This window comes from Chenopodium album, chromosome 11 (genome assembly GCF_948465745.1).
Source record: "Chenopodium album chromosome 11, dcCheAlbu1.1, whole genome shotgun sequence".
Taxonomy (NCBI): domain Eukaryota; kingdom Viridiplantae; phylum Streptophyta; class Magnoliopsida; order Caryophyllales; family Amaranthaceae; genus Chenopodium; species Chenopodium album.
The window spans coordinates 26556273-26571027 of NC_137844.1; the positions used below are offsets into that span (position 1 = coordinate 26556273).

At 34.2% G+C, this 14755-nt stretch overlaps 1 protein-coding gene across 1 annotated transcript; it reads left to right on the forward strand.

The window, feature by feature from the left end:
- Positions 1 to 11551: 11551 nt before the first annotated feature.
- LOC145568765 (putative GPI-anchored protein At4g28100) lies at positions 11552 to 14555 on the forward strand. Its single transcript, XM_081628175.1, has 2 exons — positions 11552 to 12359; positions 14118 to 14555. The coding sequence occupies exons 1-2, from the start codon at positions 11694 to 11696 to the stop codon at positions 14457 to 14459; spliced, it is 1008 nt and encodes a 335-aa protein (XP_081484301.1). The 5' UTR covers positions 11552 to 11693; the 3' UTR covers positions 14460 to 14555.
- Positions 14556 to 14755: the final 200 nt, after the last annotated feature.

A 14755-nucleotide genomic window follows, 5' to 3' on the forward strand; every position in this document is an offset into this window, starting at 1 on the left:
ATCTAGGTCCTGGTAATATTGAGGTTGCTTTTCCAATTAAAAACCCAATGAACCTTTGATATTTATGATAGGTCATGCCAAAGATGGGTGTCATTTTATATCTTGGGAGAGTTGGGGGAAATCAAGTTTTACAATTTTAATTGGTTATACTCAACAAGGTTACCTAAAGCGTTTAAAACCTTGAAGCAAAGGGTAATAACTAAACATGTGATGAATAATTATTCAACCAAGAGTTACAAGAGTTGTAATCAGTAAAGAGTTTACTCACCTTGAAAATGTAATGGTTGATGGTAGGGCGAAAGTCCGGTCAATTATTGCACAAATAAAGGGTCTTGGAATCACTTAATTCAAATTGGGATCATTTAAATTGAATAAAGTGTTTTAAAATTACCAATTTAATACGCTTATGGTACTATAAATTTCATTAAACATAATTGAATTTTGCATTTATTAAATAAGTAATATTTTGTTCTAATTTTATTTTAATATATAATTTCCTCGATTGAAAATAAAGTTGAGAAATATTCTCAAAAGGTTAAAAGATAATCCATAAACCTATATTCCAATTTTGCTAAGATGGTTCTAAAAGGCAAGTTTTAGAAATTCATGTCAAATGTCTAAGGTTGGTTTTATTCAAAATGTTTGAGTAAAATGCCAACACATCTTCATTTTGAAAAGTGTTTCAAGGGATATAATGAGATGGGAGGTGCAAACCCTCCAAAAGACAAGTATAGAAGTCCAATAAAATCTCTAATCTTCAATATGATTGAATATAAGAAAGTGATTGGAAGTCACTATGATTAAAAGTTGATCAAAAGACATTATTCTTCATCCATTTCATATGGAGTTAAATAGTCGATTAAACTCTAATATGAATAATGATTGAATAGACTTAGAAAAATCATGAAAAGTGCTTAAAGAAGTTAAGCAAAGTATCATTTTGAACCTAAGAGAAATGTCCTAAGTGGCTCAAAGGGAAAGGTTTAATAATATATGAGGATTGCATTAAGAAGTTATAGGCCAAGAAACGCAATCAAGTTGCTAGTTCTAAAACCTAAAACTACTTATATGCTAAAAGTTGTTATGAACAACAAATGTTTCCAATTAAATGGACCAATTCCAATTGATTAGGAACAACCTCATACAGTTGGAAGGTAAAAGAATGGAAATGTTCCAATTTAAGAAGTATATTGTAGAAATTGATTTAACATATTACTACTTCTTGGACATACGATGTCACGTTTAGTTTACTCTCATTAAGAATGTGGTTGAACTAAGAGAAGAATTATGGCTAAGGGAGAAATAAATCTACAAGTTTAGAAGAAAATGTTGCTACTTCACAAATAGAATCTACAAGTCTGGAAGCAAAAGTTGCAACTTTACAAGTAGAACCTATATTTCACCTTACCTAGTAATTGACTAGAATTAAATAAAAAGCTAAATAGGTTTAAAAGTTATATATAGTAGATATAAATAATCCAGTTCTATATATAAATTGTTTCTAAAATGTCAATTAATTCGAATGAAAAATGAACATTGCATGCGGAAGATCCAAAGGGATGGACTTTCAATATTATTAGATTATGAATCCATTGATATATATATATATATATATATATATATATATATATATATATATATATATATATATATATATATATATATATATATATATATATATATATATATATAAACATCATTCTAATTCGAAAATTTTGACAAAGCCATCATTTAGAGAAATGATGATATGAACTCAAGGTCTATTACATATCGATGTAAGAAAACCAAAGGTTCAAAGGCTAGAGACGGACAGTGAAACTTCATTTGTGATATGATCATTTGTGCTTAGTTGAAGCTAAAGTGTGAAAATTTTGAAAAGTTCAAAAGGTTCAACATGAAGTTTAGATTCAACTTGACAAGACAATAAATACACTACAATATGATTGTAATGGTGAAATTTTGAGTCAAGACACTTACTTGGCAAGATATTCAAAATATTGTGATATGATCGTAATAATGAGAATTTGATTCAAGACCTTGATAAAATCCAAGAGTTGTTAAATCGTTTTACAACAAACTCCGAAAGAAAACTTTATGAAGTGTCAATGAAAAAGGAGCTATCAATCTATATAAGATATATTTTGATAATGGATGAAAATACCCTATCTTCCAACCATTATTTAGGGGATATACTTTTAAGATAAGCTACAAAACTAAACAAAACTACATATGTCAAATCAAAATATAGCAAAAGCTTCATATGTGATATGGATAAAAAAAGTTCTTATAAAGTCTTTCTACAAAGCAAGGAATAAAAGGTGTATTAAATCATTTGATACACATTCGATTCCTATATAGAGCACAGGGTACTACTATACAAGTCATACTTAGCACAAAATGTTTGTTGCTCAAGTAAATGCCCTTATGAAAAGATGTCATTTCCAAAAGGTTAAGTGGGAGTAGTGTAAATCTCGAAAGAGTTCGAGAAAAGCAACAAACAAACATGGTTCAAACTATGGTTGGTTCACCCTATGCTAAATGTGCCTCTTCAAAAGGCAAGTGGGAGTATAAGAATCTCGAAAAGTTTGAGAGCCTTGAAAGAGTTCAAAAAAATTTAATTCGAAAATCTTGAAGAAATTCGAGAAGTAATCAAATAAAAGCAACAATATGAGCATGATTCACCTTATGTTTTAAATGACAACGTGTGGTCTCATTAAGTGTAATGGGAATAATAACCTTATGTTGAAGGTAGTACATTCCAAGTGCACATCCTCTATTGTCGTTTCTCATTGAAAACTAAACAAAGTTGTTGTATGAGTTTCAATTGTTACATAAAGACCCACAATGATGACTGGCATATCTAAAACTTAGCCAAAGAAATATGATTTCATATTGACTAAGAGTTCTAAAATATTTATTTTGGAACATGATGATTATGCAAGTAATAAAGATGATTTGACAAGTTATAACTCCAAAGTGGTTTATTAACCAGGAAATCTGAAATAGATTATAAGTCTGTAAGCAAGTGTATGACACTTGATTAATTTGCCTAATTGGGTAAGACCCTTTATAAGCAAAACAGACAAGAAATAAAATGTTTTCTAAACAAAGCAAAGACTTGTTAAAAAATTCAACAAATTTATAGTATGACTATGACTACGATGAAACATTTACATTAGTAATGTTGCAAAGATCTATTAAAGATATTTTAGTGATTTCTACCTTATGAGATTTGGTAGATGGATTTCAAAACACTTTCTTGAAATTGTTCATGAAAGAAGATTTGTATATAATACAATCAGAATGATTTTGAAAATCTAATAATCCTAAGGATGCATAAATGATCCTTTAATGGATTAAAGTTGGCATCATGAAGTTAATTGATGTTCTTGATTTTGTGAGTTAATCAAAATTGTTTGATGTTCTCATAAATGAAGGTGTTATATATCCAAGATGTTTAGTGGGAGCTATAAAGTTTTCTTGGTCTAGTATAAATAGCAATTATTCATTGTTTGAAGAGTTAAGTAATGGCTAATGCATTTTGTATGAAAAACCTCGAAGAGGATAATGAGTACATTTGGGATTCGACATCTATAAAGATATGTCTCGAAGGATGTTTGAGCTTGGTTAAGAAGCTTATATTGATAAGATTCTTATAAGATTCAACATTATATTGAAAAGAGTTTCAATCCCATGGCACAAAGCTTAACAAAATTCAATGCTTTGAGAAAGGTTGATGATAGTAAGGTTTTGAGTGATGCTCCTTATGCAGTTTGCAAAGGGTGCATCATACATGTCATGGACTATACTCGTCTATTTGATTCACGCATTTTAAGAACAAGTGTTGATAGATTTCAATCGAAATCCAATGTAACGTTGGAATACAAATTAGAAATTCCAAAGTTCCTTATGAAAGAATGAAGGAAGATTCTTAGTGTATGGAGATGAATATTATTATAAAATTTAGAAGTTACAAAATTCATATTTGTGAGAATGTCTCATGAATTGTACTTACTAAACCCCTTCCATGACCAAGGTATGAGAGTCATACCAAGGTTCTTGGGTTGAGGCAAGTTATGTAATTTAAGTTGTGTATGTTTTGAGAAAACATATTACATAAGTAATACATTAACTTGCTGAATTATGTTTATCAATTGAAACAAAGTTTCAATCTTATTTAATTATGGTTTTAATGTTAAATAAAATGTCCAAAATAATTATGGATTGATGGGCTCATCAGGTTGATGACCTGGTGAATGAAACCCCATAAGTGAACAAAATCCATATATTATTTAAGTTCCTAGTTTGAAATCATTAAAATGGACATAAATGATTTCATTAAATGGACTAGCATGTAAAATTGATTGGATAGCGCAGTTTCATGGGTTATAGGGGCATAGTGATGATGCTCAGTCAATCAAATGGATATGGATGAATGATGCATGATCGAACTATAAACTTACTTTGAAGTTCAAGTACAGAGCTTCCGGATATATTAGTAGATTCCTCAGACATGAGTGGAACATTGATTCCATTCAATGATTGTCTTAACTTTGGTACATTCAAACGTCATGCCGTAAAAGGGGGTTATAAAGGATGTTTCCCGGTTACTTCAAGAATTGAGTAGGAGCTTTGGTTTCACAAGATTGGATTGAGTCTACCTATTTAATTAGAAACGTGTCTCGACCTCTTAAAGAGGGAGAATTCAGAAAATGCATGGCCGTGCTCAAATGGATTACATAGTAATCATTTATTTTGTAATTCTTACTCAGATTTCAAGAAAAGATTTGTAGATTAATATGATCTCGACATGGGATGCAATCATATTATCAAATTGACGCACATTGACTTAAGAAATTTGAATATTGTGCACTTATCTCAGACGAGTGGGAGATTGAAGGAGTTATGTCTTCGATAAGTGCAATTACTAGATATATCAAGGATCACTATTATGAAAATAATTAGTTCATTCTATAGGGTCGTCATTGTTTGGTTCTAGGTATGACAAATGATTTTTGGGCTAGTTAAATAGTCCAAAGCCCAATAGAATGGATCCTATGAGGTCACACAAAAAGGGTATTGGGTTAAACAAGTAAGAGGCCCTTTAATGGGCCTCATGAGATTATGACATACCATGAAAGGTGTTGGGCTATAGTAGTTTGATTAGGATTAGGACTTTGGGCTTGACATGGACTCTTATTTCGAGATATGATCTATAAATAAGATCTATGCCTAGGGTTAACATAAGTCACAATTAACAGTCAGTAAATTGTGACACAAGGCAACCCGTTTTCCCAAACCCTAATCTTCTTTTCTTTCTCCTCATTCACGGCCGGCGCCCATTGGTGGTGGTTCATGGTGTTCGTCATGGTGGTTCGTGGTTAGTTTGTCTCTCTTCTCCGTGGAAGGTTGATTGAACTGTTCAGTCACGACTGACTAGCATTAGTGGAGGCTTAATCTTTGCCCATGGACCAAGTAGATGAATTAAGCGTGGGGTTCTTTATCTCTTAATGTTCTTGCTCGATCGCACGTGGAATCACGCTTCAAAGGTACAATTATATGTTCTTTATGTGATATGCATTGATCTTGGTGTTTAGATGCTTATAAATATGATTCATGCAATTCCGCTTAGAGTATCTAAAGTCCTACACTCCCACCACCCCACTTCACCTAACCCACACCCAAACCCAGATCCACCCTAACCAACCCACTTAAACTTACCTTTGTTACCCCCTAATTGAACCTACACTCAAACCCTCCCACCTAAAACCACCCACCAACCTAATCGTGCACTAACCAAACCCACACCCAAAATCACCCACCACCCTAACCGAACCCACCAAAACCCGAAAATAAATAAAAAAAAAATGAAACCCACACCCACAATCTATTACACTTACAACATATTCAAAAACAAAAACCACCCAATTCGATCTAGTAAACCTGAAACCCGAAAATAAATTAAAAAAATGAAAACTGAAAAAAAAGATAAATTCAAAACAAAAAACTAAAAACAAAATATAAAAAAAAGATTATAGATATACTACACTTACCACAACAATTCAACCACAATCAACTGAATTTAGTCTTGAATTTTGTTGTATAAGGTCAAGTTCAACCATGAAAACGCTAGATCTAGCGTTTTCATGGTCGAACTTGACCTTAAAACCATAAATTAGATAAAAAAAAACACGTTGGGAGCTTGGTCGAAAAATAAGTCTGGGATGCTTAGAGAAGAGGAGGACGAACCGAAAAGAGGAGGGCGGAGAGAGAGAAAAGGAAGAAGATAAGAGATGAATACCATGAAAAGAGGACATAGGAGGGAGGTGGAGATGAGAGAGAAAGAGAAGGAGAAGATTGAGAAGAGAGAGGAGAGAGAGGGAGAAGAAGATAAGAGGAGAGGAGAGAGAATGAAAAGGAGGAGCAGGGTAAAGAATTGAAGGGGGCGGAACGCGGAAATGAAAAGGGGGTTGGCTGTTTTAGGGTTTTGTCCCTTTTTTTTAAAAAAAAAATAGACTCCTTTGGAATTTTCGTCAGAAATTTTCGACGGAATTCCATCGGAAATTTAATATTCCGATGGAATATTCCGTCGGAAAGTGCATATTTTCCAATGGATTTTTTTCCGTCAGAAATTATGATGGATTTTTTGAATTTGTCGTAAATATCCGACGGAATTAGGTGTCCATCGGAACCAGTGCGTCGGAAATCGACCTGATTCTAGTAGTGTGTGTCTTTTGGAAAGCCACCATGGACTTGATTCATTACACTAATTATGAACATAATTTCCATTTCCTTTTCAAGTTTCATAATCACAAACCAAAAGTGGTAATCACTGGCATGCATGCTCCAAGTATTGCTAGAGAAAGACATGCTTTCTAGAAAGATTTACAGTCTGATTGCCCGCCTCCTTCTACACCTTGGTTGATTGTGGGTGATATGAATGAAGCCACTTCTCAAGGAGAGACAGGGTGGAAGGCCTTTCAGATCTTCTCAATGCTAAGACTTCAACAATTTCACTAATGCTGCTGGTCTGATAGAGTTGGGTGCTCGTGGCAATCCTTACACTTGGGAGAATGCAAGGCATGGAAGATTCTTGATTTGAGAAAGACTTGATCGTGCAATTGCAAATGCTTCTTTTGTTGAGCTCTTTCCTCAAGTTCAGGTAACTAACTTGGTACAAACTTATTCTGACCACAATCCTATTCTTGTTTCCTTAAACCCTGAACCTTTGAAAGGCCCTTTCCCTTTTAGATGTAAAAATTTTTGGTTGCAACATACAAATTTTAAATCTTTCTTTATTTCTAATTGGAAAAACAATCAGGATCTTCTTCCTTTTTTGGATGGAAGATCACACTTCCTAGCTAGCATTCAGGATTGGAATTCTAATGTTTTTGGCAACCTTAGTAAAAAAAAAAAAAAGAAAACTCTTCTTTCAAGAATAAATGGCATCCAGCTTGCTTTAGAAAAATCATTTTCTTTTTTTCTTGTAAACCTTGAAAAAACTCTTCTTCAAGAGTTAAATGATGTGTATAAAATGGAGAGGGTTATTTGGGCACAAAAAGCAGGCATTAATTGGAGAAAGTATGGGGACTACAATACCAAATAGTTCCATATTCTAGCTAAGGTTTAAAGAAGTAGGGGCAAAATTGTTTCTTTGTCTGACTCTTCTGGTCTTCTCATTGAAGATCAACTCTCCCTTAAAGGTCTAGCTAGAAATCATTTCATCTCTCTCCGGTTTTATCTCTTCTCAAACTGATTCTTTACCTAGTTTTTATATTCAACAAGTTAATGCTAGTGAATGTTCTTTCTTATTAGCTCCCCTTGAGTCTGAGGAAGTGAGAATGAACCTGTTTAGAATGGATCCTATTAAGAGCCCTAGTCCTGATGGGATATAGCCCCTTTTCTTCTAAAAATATTGTGATGATTTAGGACCTTCCATTATTGTTTTTATTGCTGACATGTTTAGAAAAGGTGATATCCCCTCTGATTTCAACAATTCTTACATATGTTTTATCCCTAAAAAGGATCATCCCTCTACTATGTCTGAATTTAGGCCCATTGGGTTATGTAACACCATTTATAAGCTCCTCACAAAAATCATTTCTTCACATCTGAGATCTATGGTTGGCTGCATCATTAGTCCTCTTCAGTCTAGCTTCATTAAGGGGAGGGGAATGGAGGATAATATTATCCTGATTAAAGAGGTAGCTCATTTGTTTCATAAATGCAAAAAAGGAAAAAATGTAATAGCTTTGAAGCTGGATCTGGCTAAAGCTTATGATTGCTTGGAATGGTCTTTTATCTAAGATACTCTTGTTAGCTTTAGTTTCCCTGACTCCTTCATTAAACTGATCATGAACTGTGTTACTTCTACCTCTATTTCTGTCCTTTGGAATTGTGAAATAACAGAAAGTTTTAAACCTTCTAGAGGAATTAGGCATGGTGATCCCCTCTCTTCTTATCTCTTTGTTCTATGTATGGAAAGACTCTCCTTGATGATAGAGGATAGTGTTTCCAAGGGTGATTGGAAGCCTCTGAAAATCTCAAAACACTATAATTTATTTCACCTTTTTTATGCTGATGATGTGTTTTTGTTTGGTCCAGCCAATATTACTAATCTAGAGAATATAATATCAATCTTGAATGATTTTGGAATGTTTTCACAGCTTAAAATCAATGATTTAAAATCTAGTATTATTTTCCCTCCAAAAATGGATTATAATGTTAGATTTCAGCTAAAAACCATTTCAAATTTCAAGTCTATAAGTTCCTTTGGCAAGTATTTAGGTGTGAATATTAGCCATAATAATCTGAAAAAGGAGAACTTCTAGGATCTTCTTTCAAAATCTCTTGATATGATTAAAGGTTGGCAAGCTAAGTTACTTAACATGGTTGGCAGATGCACTTTAATCAAATCAGTGTTGAATTCCTATCCCATTCATGCTATGAAAACTAGTATCCTTCCCTCATCAGTTGTTACAGATCTTGAAAGGCAATGCAAAAAAATTCTTATGGAATAGGTCTGATTCCATCAGGTATACCCCTAGAACCAAATGGAGTAATGTTGTTTTTCCAATAGCTTTAGGGGGTTTAGGGGCTGAGATCTTTAAAAGAGTAGAATCTTTCTTTCATGGCTAAACTAGGCTAGGTAATTCTCACTCAACCTCACAAACTTTGGGTTAAAATTTTTAAGGATAAGTACTTCAAAATATCAGATTTTTTGGATGCTTGTTCCAACAATTCCCAGTCACCTATGTGGAGGGACATTTTAAAAGGAAGAGACATACTTGCCAAAGGGTTAATAATCAGAATTGGTAATGGTGAGGATACCTCCCTCTGGTTTCACCATTGGGTTGGTGAAGCACCTCTTTCCAAACTGATTTCCAGAGATATACCTCAATCTAAATGTCATTGGAGAGTTTCTAACATCATCAGAAAAGGTTCATGGTTTTTAGATAATGTCAAACACCTTCTCCCTCCCCATATTATTCCTCTAATTCTCTTTACTCCTATTTCCACTTCAGAAAATGGTTCTGCTCTTGATCAGCTAAGGTGGATTCACCATGTCTTACGAGTTTTTACCATCAAAATTGCCTACTTCTCTGTTACTAATCTCTCTCCTATTCATCTGCCTTTCTCGTTTAATTAGAAAATATTCTGGAAAATTAGGGTTCCTTTTAAATACAAAATGTTCATGTGGAATTGTGTGCTTTCTATTCTTCTAGTTGCTAAAGTTCTTGCTTCTAGAATTCCAGATTTTGATAGTACTTGTTGCAGATGTCAAAAATGTTCAGAGGATTTTATCCATCTGCTTAGGGATTGTCATTCTTCCACTATTCTATGGAAAATGATATTCCAAAAGCTTAAGCCTCCTCCAAGTTTCAACTACTCTACTTTTATGAACAGTCATTGGAATGATTGGATTAAATTCAATTTTTCTTAAACACCTAAATGGAGATGCATTTTTCTAATGGGAATGTGGTGCAATTATGGAAGCTTAGAAATGGTGTCACAATTGTAATTCTGTTTTCAACAGATTTATAATTGATTATCAAATCAACGCTTTTATTTTACAGGGTGGCTCTAAAGAGATAGCAAAGGAGAAATTATATTGTGCCAAGGGTCCCTTTGCAGACAGATCTATCCCCTGGAGGCCTCTAAGACTTGGATACACCAAATTGAATACTGATGGAGCTTGGAAACATGCTGAGGATGAAGATGCTGGAGGTGGAGGGGTTTTCCGACCAGACAAGGAAGAATGGTACTTTGGATATTCTAGCAAGTACAATGCTATAACTCCACTTCAAGCTGAGTTGTATGCTTTGAAGGAAGGGCTAAATTTTGCAAGGGATTTTCCAATCAGATATCTTGAGGTTGAAACTGATGTTGAAGCTATTCGATCCATGATCAACAGAGAGCCTGATAACATGCACTATAAACTAGCAACTGTTATTGATATCAGCAGATGTATGAGGAACCAAGAGATGACTACCACTTTAAGCCATATTCCTTGCGAAAGGAATTCAGTAGCTCATTACTTGAGTCAACTTGCTATGCGTATGCACAGAGGACATGTGCCACATTACACTGTTCTGACCAGTGTCCTTGCTGCTTATGAAGCTGATCTTGCTGCTTTACAGGGAATTATTTAACTCTTACTGGAGCTTTAGTTATGTGTTATGTAATCTCTTTTCAACAGAAACATTTTCTATATTTCCTTCTGTTTTAGTTTGCTGAACTTGGTCCTTGATTTGCCTTTTTGGTTATTCAAATCAATGGACAGTAGGTTGTAATCCTTTTAGGGCTTTGCCCAAGTAATCCATGCTTCCTTTATGTTAAAAAAAAATATCAATTTTTTTTATTTTTTTAGCAAGTTGGTGTCAATTCAACGAGTGATACAAGTTTGTGTAAATGTTTTTAACATACTCTAAAGTTGGTGTCAATGTGTGTGATTTTGCCAATGAAAATAAGTTATGATAAAATAAAATAAGTTAAAATATAATGAAATAAATTTAGATAAAATAACTTAAGACAAAATCAGATGATGCAATTTGAGCCAAAAATTTTTTTTTAAAAAAATATTAAAAAAAAAGGAAACCATAATATGTGGTTTTGACTTTTTAATTGTTAGTTTTCAAAATTATGATGATTCGAAAAAATTTGACTACTTTATATCTTCAAAAAAAAAAAAAAAAAAAAAAAAAAACCCAAAAACTGAACACCAAGGTAATGCCAAAAGGATGCACTTAATTATAGGTATCAATTATTAAAGTCACACCCAACCTAACCTGATTCAAAAATGGACACAAAAAATATCTGATTTAGATTTCGACGTATATTGACACAATAATTTAATCGGACTCAACTTTAAAAAATTACCCCTGACACGACCTGACCCGAATTGACTCCTCTACAGTCTACACTAAATGCCAAGATTGTTATTGTTCATCTCTAGACTCTCCAGTACAGTAAAAAGATATATTCACCTCCAATGCTCCAAACAGCCAAAATCCAACCAAACTTTTAGGCAATTTATTTAACCATCAACCTTTTTTTCCCAGCAATACTCATTACACTACTTCAGTATCCCACTAACATCCCACTTTTGTTCCTCCTCCATTACACTTCACTTTCTTCTTCTTCATTCCCACAAACATCACCACCAAAACTTCTAACTCACCCTCCTTAAAGAAATGTCCCACCACCATCTTCCACCATTCCCCATTTTCCTCACTCTCCTTTTCTCTCTCCTGCCCCAACTGCCCGCCCTACCCGTCCTACCCAACCCTGACCCTGCTTCCATCCAACAACAACAAACCTTCCTCCCTAACCCTTCTCCTCCGGCAACTATCCCCTCCTTCCCCGAACAATCTGCCGTTGCCGGTTGTCCACTTTCACTCAACGATGAGATCTTTCCGGCCGTTAAGGCCTCATGTAATAGCGGGCATTTGCGGCGGGGAAAATGCTGTCCCGTCCTCGCTGCCTGGCTTTACTCCGCTTACACCAATACAACTCTTGGAAAAGGAGCGGGGAGTGGCGAGGCGACGTCGACATACGATTTGCCAATGCTACCTGATGACTCGGAAACTTGTGTTGATGGACTTGAGAAAGTGATGAAAGATAAAGGGGTGAATTTGGTTAAGATTAATGAGACTTGTGATGTTGTGTATTGTTATTGTGGAATTAGACTTCATCAATTGAGCTGTCCTCAAGCTTTTTATGTTTCTGAAGACGGGAGATTAGCTGGTGATAAAAGAGTTATGAAATTGGAGAAGGATTGTTTGAGCTCTCATAAGTCTAAGGATAATGACCATTCTACCCTTGCTACCTGTTCTAAGTGCTTGCATTCTTTATACTCGGTATTCTCTTTTACCCAGATTCTGTTTTTGATTTGTTGCATAATTTTAATTACTTTTTTTTTTGGGTTTATACTTACTAATTGTATGAAATAATTTAGTGTTTTTAGAAATGTCAATTTTAATGTTTTGTTGACTTCAATAGGTAATGATTTTCTGTGGAAAACAATTTTCAAGAAATTACAAAATTGTAGAATGGAAAAAGAAATTATAGAGGAAGAGAAAAATGTGAGACATGAAAATATGAATTGACAGTGTGCCATTCCTTCATTTCGTCCTTCAAAACAAATGTAGCCCAAATTTGTTAAACAAATGGAGGAGGAGTTAATTGAAATTTTACTTTGATATTGCACCATTTGAATTTGGGGAAGTTGATAATTGAAAATATCTTTTCAATTTGTCTCGGTTCTTTTTTGTTTGTTTTTCATTTTTTCTGTTGGATCAACGGTTTGATGGATAAGGCTGAAGGTGACTCCTGAGATGTATAGGGATAGGGATAACTATATGCTTGTTCTGGGTTTATTGGACGCATTATTTGTCAAATTACGCTATAATCTGGATTACAGGGTTACTAAAGATGATCATTTTTCTTTATGTTCCTGCTCGAATTAGTGTGCTTGCCTGCTTAATGGTGTAATTATGCAATCGTGGAATGGTTATCTGTGTCTCTTGTTGTGTTCAATCTTGCATATTATCGATGATCTGTTTTCGATTTGGAATTTGATACCATAATACTTCCTGTGTGCTATGGTATGTTCATAATACGAAGGCTACTAAATGCTAATGTTGGCTAGTCATTCATAATTAATTTATCGTGAAAACATCTTAGAACTAACACTTGTGGAATTGTAATATAGTGACAGTTACTTGTCAAATGATGTGAAATCAAAGACGAAAATCAAACCAAGGAAGATATATAATGAAATGTTGTAGTCCCTGCTATTCTGAAAATTGGAGTAATCACTAGTAAATTGGACTAATCGACTTAAGAATTGATTGGAAATGGCTTCCTGATCACAAGTGTAATCCTGCGTGTATAGTACGTCTAGCTCGCTCTTACATTCTTAGGTTGCATTGGGCAGGAGCCTCTTCGGGGGTATATTGGATTAATGATGATGCTGATATTGATGTCAATGTCGTAGCGTTTTATTCTAGATAATACGAAGTAAATTTGAGGTAATATATGTTTTGGCCTCTCCTTTTCTTGGTTGTTGAAGTTTCTTTTAAGTTTTCTCGTGAAACTCTTGCTACTCTGCTAGTCAGGCGTTTATGATATTTAAATTATGATGTGAAGAAATGCTATGCTTCCCCTTCAAGATTACGTGACAAGAGAATGAACTTATTTATTATGATTTCATACACTTGTTACATATTTTTATAATTCTTCTTGTTTGAATTTGGTCTATATTTATTTTCTTACTAGAAGATTTTACTGATTTAAATATACAAATTCTTTTATTTAGTTTAGCCTTACTTTATGAGTACTCTTACTTTTGTGATTGGTACTTTTTCACAGCAATCACTACTAATCATGTTCTAATTGTCCCTAAATAGTATATAATAAAACCAGGCAAAGCACCTTAATCAGTCTTTGATGATTCTTTTACCGTTTCTTACCACGAGGCCTTTGAGGCTTTGCCTTGTGTGGATAGATTATTCTCGTTTTTTATAATCCAGAATGAAGTTCGGGCTCATGATAACATCATGATGCTGATTGTTTCAATTTAGATGTAAGCTAATTTTGCCTCCTTTTACATTCAGCTTAAAAAAGGCAACAAAGCTAGTGGAAATGGAACAAAATTAGACATAAGGACAAGTAAGATGCGCAGCCGAGACTGCGAACTAATGGGGTTGACATGGCTTCTCCACAAAGACAGAGACACATACATGTCTACGGTTACTTCAGTCATGCGAGCCCTAATGCTGAATGTCGAAGGTGCTGATCCGCAATCATGTAGCATTAGCAGCAATGGCTTGCCCCTTGCTGTTGATTCTGCCGAAATTGATGGCCAGTCTTCATCTGTATCCCTTCAATTCCCCCTCCATCTCTGCTTATTCATGTTCTTGCTAATCATGAGCTTGAGTGTACTATCATATTTCTAGCTATGTTCTCTTTAATCCAAATTTTTTGTTCGTTATTGGTTGTTGTTAGTGTTCACAACTTTGTTTTAGTGAAATGTAATATTATCTTAGGCTTAATTTCTTCTTAATCTTTTTAACATTTACATGTAACTTTGTGAAGTTAAAACGTAAAAGGTATCCTATAAGGAAGAGTCAAGTACTTCAATTAGTGTGTTTAACGTTTAGTGAAACATATGGACCTCGAATAACATGGTGTTGGGCCAATGGAGTTGACATCGACACTCGTGAACTGTATCTTGCTATAATTTGCGACATCT

Bases quoted from the DNA above. Each gene is read 5' to 3' on its own strand.
- LOC145568765 (XM_081628175.1), top strand. From the start codon at position 11,694: ATGTCCCACCACCATCTTCCACCATTCCCCATTTTCCTCACTCTCCTT. The intron at 12,360-14,117 runs GTATTCTCTTTT...TTTTACATTCAG, and splicing joins GCTTGCATTCTTTATACTCG to CTTAAAAAAGGCAACAAAGC.